Source organism: Gavialis gangeticus, unplaced genomic scaffold (genome assembly GCF_001723915.1).
Source record: "Gavialis gangeticus isolate Ggan-Ray unplaced genomic scaffold, GavGan_comp1, whole genome shotgun sequence".
In the NCBI taxonomy this organism is placed as follows: Eukaryota; Metazoa; Chordata; order Crocodylia; family Gavialidae; genus Gavialis; species Gavialis gangeticus.
Window position 1 is genome coordinate 106,276,779 of NW_017729031.1, and position 10,331 is coordinate 106,287,109.

The 10,331-nt window shown below is 42.9% G+C and overlaps 1 protein-coding gene across 1 annotated transcript in view; it reads right to left on the reverse strand.

Moving 5' to 3' along the window:
- The window catches only part of CDK15 (cyclin dependent kinase 15), a 98,484-nt gene that overhangs the window by 6,744 nt on the left and 81,409 nt on the right, over positions 1-10,331 (reverse strand). The window contains exons 11-12 of the mRNA XM_019523512.1: positions 6,309-6,357; positions 2,064-2,203 (exon numbers count right to left, since the gene is read on the reverse strand). Of these exons, the coding sequence (XP_019379057.1) occupies positions 2,064-2,203; positions 6,309-6,357 (189 nt within the window). The remainder of the gene's footprint in view (positions 1-2,063; positions 2,204-6,308; positions 6,358-10,331) is intronic.

Below are 10,331 nucleotides of genomic sequence, written 5' to 3' on the forward strand. Positions count from 1 at the left end.
CCTTCCCCACACCTTTGGAAATTTAAGCTCCTTTTTACTTTCTACCTCCAGCTTGTTTCCTGCCCCCCTGACTGAACTTTCTTGTTCAGAACATTGAAAGTAATAGCCAGCATACTCCAGAACAAAGTAGGAACAAAATATATTTAAAATCTGCACTGTTATCTTAGCACCCAGGATTCTAAAATGATGCAATTAAATTTGAAAATGATGCGATTCCAACATGACACAGGGAACAAATGCTTTGTATAGGATTATGGCAACGGGGATGGATGCATTGGGAATTATTCAGCATTGCCTAATTTTTATAGTCGTAATGAGTCACTCATGAATATGATCTTGCATAATCATATTATACTTGTTTCAGCCCAATAGACTTTGATTTTGTTCCCAACGCACTGGTTGCTATGATAACGCCATGTAGTTTCCTGTTCACCTAGGTACCTCTCACTGCTGTTTGGATGAAGTATCAGGGATGATAAATATGGGGTGGTATATAAACCCAGGTTAAAGGAAATCGTATCCTACATGGCAATACACCCTAGATAATAAACCTTGTTCTAGAAATTGACACATTGTGCCAATCTGTTGTGTCATTCCTTCTATTTCTTCTCTCTCTCCCTTTCTCTCATTCTGTCTGTCTCTGTACCTATTTTTTCCACACTTTCTCTTTCCCTGTCTCTTGGCACTGGCACTTTCATCTCCTCCCTTGGGGATTTGAGATGTCACTGCAGGAAGTGCTTGTCCGCCTCTCCGGCAGCAGCAGAGCCCTGTGGCTTTGACAAACCTCATTTAATTGGGAGGAAGCCAGGAGGGTTTGAAAGAACTGAAACATCCACGAAACTCCTTTTATCAGACATAATTTAAACTCTGCATGGAAAAAACCCTATATGTATAAAGAAAAGTCAACTTCCCTCCTGCTGTGAGCGCTCCCCTCCCCCCTCCCCCAGCACAGGCAGGCTCCTGTGAGATTCCATCTTTTCATTTTTCTAAAAGTGTCAAAGTAGATTTGTGCTCTGTGGCTGGGTGAACAGAAAAGGAATGCAGATCTTGCACTCACTTGCACACATACAACACCTTGCTAAGGGTGGCAGTTTGGGAGAGATTCTAGCTGGCAGCTCCTCTGCTTGGGGTATGTTAGAAAAGCCATAAATGAAGTTTTCAAATAACTTGACAACTTGCTCCAAGTAGGTTCCCTCTTAATTACTTATATCTAAAGAGAAAAATGAGTGCCCAAGAGACTCTGAGAAATGGCCAGTCTGATAGGCATATTATGCAGGATGGGAAAGAGATTTTCCAGTTTAGGAAGAAGGTTTGTAACTCAGTAGGTTCTCCGTCTGTTGGGTGGCAGGGGCATGTGCCTGATAGATGTTTGTGAATATGTTCATGAGTGAGCAACAGAAGGCAGGAGAAGAAAAGGCAGGTAATTTCAAGGGAGATCTAGGATACAGGGTATAAGGGACAGCTGGTTTCTCAGAACATCAAAAGGGAGCAGAAGGTGCATTTTGGGGAGTGGGGCTAACACATCACATGAAGCAGCTGGGAATTCAGGATATTGGAGCAAACTGTCACCTGAATCAAGCATAAAATATGGTTTTAGGAAGGAGCTTCAGGCATCTATAGGTACAGAATCAGGAAGGGGTGGCCTTATACTGAGGCATTTATAATCACAGCTTTCTAAATAAACCACTAATACTGAGGTCTCTTCCGAGTTCCTTTCTAGCATTGATGCCATGTTGACAGAGGAAAAAAAAGGCTAAAAGTTGCTCAAGCAGCAACTCAGCTACATTGCAGCTTATGGGTTTTTAAAGTTGTTGACCAGCAGTGTAGCAATGTGACTGGGTGCCTGGGGCACAGGTAGCAGTGACTTCCTGTTGCAGCTATGTCACTGGTTCAATCACAATCATGATTGTGATTTTTTTGCACAACCTCCCCCCACCCCCTAACCCCAAGTTGGCATTCAGGGCAGTTGCTTCTTTTGCCCTGCTGTAATTATGGCACTGCTTTGACAAACTACAAATGAAGCATCCCTCTTCCTGCTGAGATAGGAGCAGGGGTTAACATACCATCTGGAAGCTGATGCAGCTGAGCAGGCAGAGGGCTGAAAAAGTTATGGACAAGCGCATCTTGTGCAGAGACCCGCTCTCTAGGAAATGTTTTCAGCATTCTTGATGCCAGGTCTTCAGCTCCTGGCACCCTGTCCAGTCTAGAAAAGCAAGAAAAAACAAAATAGCACCAGAATGGGACCTAGGACTTAAAGCAGGAACCAGATCTAGGCTCAAGTTTTGTCAAGGCCAGGAGGTATTATATCTGGGAGATTTGGTTAAACTTGTGATGGGGATACAGGTCCTGTATGGCTCCCCATTGGGAACTTCAGTGAAGTTTGAAAGTGTGTGCCTCCAGGATGTTGGTTCAGACCATTCTCCAGTAAGACTTTTCGATCCCTCATACTTTCTTTTGAAGAAAAATTGTTACTTTTTGAAGAAGGAGCTTGGAATAAAAATAGATACTAGCAGTAGGCAAGGGTGTATGTTTACATGTATCATAGCTAAAATTTCATAAGTTATTTTTATGGTCATACTCTGAGCCATAGGTGCCAACTTTATTTTTTGCTGGTGGGTGCTTGCAGACATACCCCGCCCTCCCCCCCAACCCCCCCTCCAGTGCTTTACTTTTAACTTGGTGTGTTCCTGTGCCAAGCCCCGCACACGCACAGAAGAGGCAGCATGTTACTTCAACCTTGCTCTACAGCATCTGTAAAGATAGAGTGCTTTAGTAGGGCTTTTTTGGTACTTTTATCTAATAGCTTGATTGAATCAGCTTTAACTTTAGCCTTAGCTTTAGCTAAAATCACCAAAAGGCTCTGCTGAAGTGCCCGATCTATACAGATGCTGCAGAGCCAGGTTGAAGTAATGTGCTGCTTCTTCCGGTTAAGTGTGTTTTTTTTCTTTTTCTTTTAATGTCTGCAAGCATGGATCCATGGGCTGAGCACCCGCTAATTTTTTTCAGTGGGTGCTTGAGCCCTGGAGCACCCATGGAGTCAGTGCCTATGTTCTGAGCCATGACAATATGAAAATATCCCTGTGTAACTTGCCAATGGCCACTACAGATTTGTGTTCAGAATTGAGAGATCAATGGAAATGCCCTGTCTGTCTCCTGACCCCGGTTTAGCAGTGTAGTTAGGCTGTAATCATGTTGGGGATTCACCAGTATGAATCTTTCCCAAAATGAATGTTTTGTTTTCTTTTGTTTTTTTTCAAATGACCAGCAAATGCCAATGCCAAGTGGTGTCTCCTGGAGAAGAATGCAGCTGGGGACTAGGAAGTGAAAGAGAGAAAACAAACAAGCAAGCAATCAAATAAAAACAGTGCTTTAGTTTTACAGCTTTTACTTTGTTTTGATCATGTTTCAGCATCAAGTGGCCCATCAGAGAGCCTGTTGTGCTCCTACTGACCACCCCAGCTGCTGCTTCCCCTCCAAACAACAGCTCAGTGCTGGCATGCTCCTGTTCCTACCCTTTTCCAGTCTTCTGATGCTTATAGAATCAAAAACTGAAGGTTGGGAGGACCTCTGGAGGTCATCCAATCCAGTGGTTTTCAACCTTTTTTCATTTGCTGACCCCTAAAAAATTTCAAATGGAGGTGTGGACCCCTTTGGAAATTTCATATGGAGGTATGGATGAACCCCTTTGAATTTTAAGTGTGGGTATTCATATACTTTTGATTGACTGTAGTCGTCTTTTGTGGAGTCCTTAGACATAATCTGCAGGCCCTCGGGGGTTCACAGACCACAGACTGAAAACCACTGATCTAGTCCAACCCCATGATCAAAGTAGGACCACCCCCAACTATCTCATCCCAGCCAAGGCTTTGTCTAGCCAGGTCTTAAAAACCTCCAAGGATGGAGATTCCACAACCTTTCTGGGTAACCTGTTCTAGTACTTTACTACCCTCCTCACACAAAAGATTTTCCTGATATCTAACCTAAACTTCCCTTGCTGCAACTTAAGAACCTTGCTCCTTGTTCTGTCATCTGCCACCACTGAGAAGAGTTTAGCTCCATCTTCTCTGGAACCCCCCTTCAGGTGGTTGAAGGCTACTATTAAACCCCTGTCAGTCTTCTCTTTTCCAGACTAAATAAGCCCAGTTCCCTCAGCCTCTCTTCATCATAAGTCATGTGCCCCAACCCCCTAACCATTCTCATTTCCCCCCCACTAGACTCTCTCCATTTTGTCCCCATCCTTTCCGTAGTGGGGGGCCCAAAACTGGACACAGTACTCCAGATGTGGTCTTACCAGTGCTGAATAGAGTGGAATAATCACTTCCCTCAATCCACTAGCAATGCCCCTACTAATGCAGCCTAGTGTGCCATTAGCCTTCTTGGCTTACTGTCTACTGTAACTGCACAGAGCACCTGATGCTCTGGATGGTTTTGTTTTTGTAAAAATGTTTTTGTTTCTGTAAAAATTTGATTTTGTAAAAATTTAGGTCTTAGTGACTATGATAGAAAAATACTCAGTTCTCCCATCAGCCAAATTATACAAGCCCCCCACTGGCCTGGGGAGGAAGATACAGGGACTAGGAATCAAAAACTGGGTGCTACCTTATAGTGCCAACACTTAGAACAAGTCTGCACAGGGGCTTGCTTTCAGAGGTCATGATATTGGTGGAGCCTGGAAGATCCCCTTTACCCTGCTTAGCAACCTCTTCCTTAAGGCTCTTTGCCATGTCACTGGGCTTTCTAGTACCCCCATCTTCCAGGCTCCACAATGGCTACTAGCTCCACACAGAATTCCCATTTGATTCCATAACTTGCTAAGCAGGGCCATAGTTGAGCTGTCTGAAGCACTCCTTCACTTCTCAAGAGATGAATATTCTGCCTCTGCAGTTAACCAAGGAAGGCAGAAACCAAGTCAATCCTGGACCAGTACACAATACAGAACTCTGCTACCACAGCATGGGACCAGTCCATTGGTACTGGCTTTAAAGAGCTTTTCCAGCTTTAGTCCTTTAAACAACCAGCTGTGGCCAGTGAGCAGGAAGCTGTTCCATCCCAGGTGATTACTAGGAATACATTCATTTCCCTGCTGTGGATGAGAGTGGGAATTATTTTTAAATGGGAGTGTGTTATCTAAGATTGAGAAATTAGAGAGTAATATATATATATATTTCTGGAAGTTCCTGACAACATTTATTAAAACTATTTGTGTCTCCAAACCTAGCATGGTGCTAAAGACATTAGTATCTCATTTAAGAAATTCAGTGCAGTTGCTGAGAAAGCCAGCTCTAAAGGACAGCGTGTTATCACTCAGAGTGAGGCCGAATGCAATAGTGAGGTACTGGACTCATCCTAAACCTGCATTAGCTTAAGGTCTTTGAGGCCAAAATAGTCTTTTCATCTTGACACAGTGGGGCTTTGATCCTAGGTTGTAGTTTTCTCTGGCATTGTTCTGTACTGTACTGACTGTAGTGATCACTGGGTTCAATAAACACAGGCATAAGTGAATGGGAAGAATTAAGCAACCGGTTTTATTCTGGAGCAGTAAGCAACTCCTGCAGACTGTATGTCTGTCTGACTAACTGGCTAGCTGCCCCCCGAGGAATCATATCCCAATTCCCAACCCCCTCAGTCTCAGGGAGCACTTCTTAAATTTAGAGACCAGGCCCCAGCGGGCTAAAATAGGGCACTTAGTCAAAATCAGTTTTCCAGATTATATCTGTCATTGATATGTATGTGGTTGGGGATGCAGAGGCTACTTTAAATTTGATTCTGCAGCACTGTTGTGGATGATTGAGAAAAGTTGTACATGCACTGTCTGAAGTGTCATCTTTAGGATGAGCTCTTAAATCAAGTCCATCCCCAGTTGGTACTGATCATAGAAGAATATGAATTTTCCAGTCCTTGCTAATCCTGCAATCTTTTTTGGCCTCATATAGACAAGTATCTCTGTATAGTTTAGCTATTTTTTTCTAGCAATATTTCTACCTTTATTTCTATGCACAAAGCTGGGAAAGTGCAAAGTTGGTAGTACAATCTGCACTGGGTCTGTGCAAGAGGGCCTGGAAAGCATGATTCATAAATCAAATTGTACCTTTCAAACAGTCATGCATAATGTTGAATTGTTGCTTGTCTGAGAACAGTAAACCCACTGAAGTCTTTCAGAATCCGCTGCTTAACTTATTGTTGCTTATTACTACAGAAGTGTCTCTTACTCATTCTAGATTTGCCAGAAGAGCTCATTTAAAGTTAAATGGTTGAGTATAAAAACAAACCCACAGGCCGCTTTGACGCTACTGTTATAGGTAGTTTACCTGTCACAGATCATTCGGAGCCTCTGAGGTCTGCTGGAGACAACCCTCTCTAGAAAGTGAATATGCAGTCACAAGATTAAACAGAAATCAATCCAACAACCATTCTTTGAGCCCTTACAAAAATATGTGCTTAGAATTTCAAAGGACCCTATAGAATCTGTCATCTTGGTATTTATAAATATACATTATACCTATAGGACTTGAATATCAGCATTGATGTTAATAAGGCTATTACAGTTCTATAACCCTCTCATTTTACCTACCTACAAGTATAGGCCTTGGGCCTGATTCTATTTCTACTTAAGTCAGTGGGTGTTTTTCTTTGACTTCAGTGGAAGCAAGATCAATTCCCAATATCTAAGATTTAGAAATTGGAGTTAGTTTTTCCTGAGTAAGAGCTAAGACCTTAATCCAGTGAATGGATCTTGGTAAGTGGCCCCTTATGCCTACAGAGATGATGTTGAGGTCCTTCTGGTCCCACATAAATATTAGGGGGTTCATCTGCATGGAGCTGACTGCAAGACTGGGGCCTGAGTAAGGGCTTTAGGATCTGGCCCTCTATGTATGCGATGTTTTCTCTCTACAGCTAAGGTTTGTTTTTTGCGATTCCTACTCTCGTGTTTGCTTCATGGCCACTCATTTAAACATTTCTATCAAACTGAAATCTTGCAAACTTTGCAGTTTAGAGCACATTTGGTTGCTTTTTGGTATTTTTAAGTGGACCAATTTCAAGACAAGTGGAAACAAGGGTACTTTTGGATGATATCTTTTACTGGACCAACTGCATGGTTGGTATAAGTCAAACAAGATTTTGAATGTTAGGCATTCTCCCTCAAGTGACCTCAACTGGATCATCACAGCTAAAACATTACTCTAACACTACCAAAACAATTGGAAACTTTCTCTTTTATACATTGAAAAGGTAATGATAGGTTTTTCAGATGTTCTTTTGCTTGTTTCTAGATGAAAAAAAAAAATCTAATGTCACAGGTCTGGAATAATGACAGCTATTTAAATGAAGACATTTTTATTAGCAAACGGTGTAGAGGCTACCTGTCACAGGAACTGCTATGTATTTATTGCAGAGCATTGGTACAGTTCAGGGCTTTCCTTCCACTTCACTGTACAGTGAAGTTTAGCTTTCTACAAAATTATATGCAGGATTTATTGTATTCCAGTTTTAAATACAAAGAAAAAGAAATATTACACCTACACAACCATTAAGTCCCAAAGTCTTAATGATAATTTTAATGTGAGATTTCCTGTAGCTGGAGGGTGCTCAGCAGGCAGTAATGGCTCCAAAGGAGCCATTATTTTCTATAGTGCAGTTTTCTGTGGTTTGTAATTTCAGTGAGCCAGATTCACCACTGATGAAAATTGATGTAGGATTGCTTTGATCAGCAGTGTGACCGTGATTTATACCACATGAGGATCTAGTCCGTTGAGTTTGATAGGACTATGGCAGCTTACATCAGATAATTTGTTGGTTCAGTGTAGCCATATTTAGAGCCATCAGGCTGTGCGTGGGCCTTTGATGAGCATAATGAGGTGGAAAAATGCAAGCAGCCTCCTCCACTGCCTCTTATGTCCTTCAGCAAGTTTGCAGAGATTCAGGGATTGCTGAGGCACAACACAACTGCATTTGGTAGGAGGCCCCCTGTCAGCCAGTGCTGCTTGCAGAATGCTGTGCAGATCCCCCACCTTTACCCTGTGCATCATGTGAAACGCAAAACATCACTTATTTGGGGTTTAAGTGGTATCTGGGGCTCAGCAGGCTCCAGGGTGCATAACATCCATAGCGTGCAGGGATAGCAGGCTTAAGGGTGGTTAGGACAGCCTGAATCAAGTGTCTGTTGAGAAGGGACTTGTGCCAAATTTCAGATAAGTCAAGCCTCCTTTGGCTTATCACTGAGGGGGGAAACAGTACAAACATACCTGGAGCACAGCTGCCCACACAAACTGCAGGGCTGGTTCTGTGTATGAAAGCTAAAGGTAAGGCAGAACTATACCAGAACTTTAATTTTAGGCCCATTCCTGGAGTCTCCTTTCAAGCCAAATTCCCACTGAAGTATTTGAGGACTGGTTCCACCAGAAAACTCTTTTAAGTGTAGCACAATTTCTCACTGTCAGCACTATAGTCTTACTAATATTAAACACGTTGATTCAGAATCTGGGATTACCAGCTGGATAGTTACCATACCTTTCCTACAATGCTGCTAGATTCCTCTGCAGTACTTAATGTAACCGTAGCAGCAGTCCCATAACCACCAGACTGCTGCTGTTGAACTAAGATAATAAGTGAAAGAATTATTACTACACCAACTTAGCTGCCATAAAATGTAACTGCACATTGATTTATAAGAAAAATACAATCAGAATTGAGCTTCCTTCAAACTAGTGGTCACTCTTACAGGGAAATGTAATATTTAGTAGGTTGTCAGAAAGGTCAAAGAGAAGAATAAATAGCAGCTTAAGAAAGGTGTGCTTTTTAAATATGAATAGCATATACCACAGTTTTATTCTAAGAACATCCTGAGGATTCTCACCTAATAAATAACTTATGAATTGACAGACCAGTAGTTCTCTCATACCCTCCTCACTGTCTTGGGAATGCTCCAGTCTGCTTACTGGCTTTTCAAATGCTGGTGTTTGAAGAAATCACAGGGACATAGAATATGCACAGAGGAGATCTACATAGCTCCAACTCAAATACTTCACCTCTTTTCCAGAAAACACAAAAGAAAGAAGGAAACTCAAAGATGCACAATTCAGGGAGTGATTAATCACTATAGGAGAGCCACCTCTCCATGCTCCGCAGGCAAGGTATCATCCTTTCTACTGCAGCACTGTCCCACCCACCCTTTGCTTTCAGGTCTCTGACCAGATTTTTACAGGAACCTTTCAGGAGAAAGCAATACAGGCAGAGGGAATGGCTGTTCATTGCTCCACCACTACATGTAACAGGATTTACAGAAAAGTTCATGCCTCTTGAAGGCTCAGGACAAGTGTAGTGACTTCTTAACCTGGCAGAGAAATACCATGTATCTGTGTCCAAGAAGGCAGTTTTCCTGAACCGCAGCCCGGGAGAACTGCTCTTCTGGAGTGGTTCAGTACCCGCTGAGGTGCAGCAGCTTAAAGCCCACTTTATGGAAATGGGAGTCTCCTCCCTTGCTTGATCTGAGGGCAAGCAAAACTCGGGGGCATCTGAACCCCAAGCCTCTGGGCTTGGGCCTGCAAGTAGGATGCCCGCCAAAGGTTTTGGAAACATCTGAAGCCCCAGTGCGGGTGGAGGATGTTTGCTGGTAGTAGGGCTACTTATGGTTCTGGACACTTGGATTTGGAATAAGTTTTGGTTAATTTGGCCGCGGATACAAATTAAATTAAAAAAAAAAGTTCATGCAGTCTGACACTACATTGTATTTTTTTTGGCTGCCCCTCACTGTCTTAGAAACCTGCTTCTGGTTGGTGCGGTGATAGGCACACCCTGACAGAACCAGGCTTCTGTAACATCCTCTTTGAAGTTAGGGGAGGTGGCAGGGGTAATGTTGGGTTCGGAAAATGCTGGCCATGTGATTGCAGTAGAGTCATGCTATCAGGAAGCTGGAAGGAAACTGCATGCAATCTTTATGACCTGATACTGTGACTGGACTTGGGGTGGTTCAGGTTCCAGTACAAATCAGAGCAGTGTCAAGGAAGCTCTAATTTGTGCTCATCTGCCACTGGATACAAAACAGTCCCAGAACTAGGACGTGGCTCAAATTACAAAGTACTACAGAATCAGGTCTCTCCCTGTTCAAGTATCTATCTATTTTTTTTGCAACTATCTAGTTGGTCTAATAAAAGATATCATCTCTACCACACTGACTACTGGAGGGGCTGGACGTTTTTAAGTCAGCCGGCCCGGATGATCTTCACCCTAGAGTCCTAAAGGAACTGGCTGGGGTCATTGCAAGTCCCCTGGCACGGCTTTATGAACATTCGTGGTGCTCTGGAGAGGTGCCGGAGGACTGGAAGAGGGCCCAC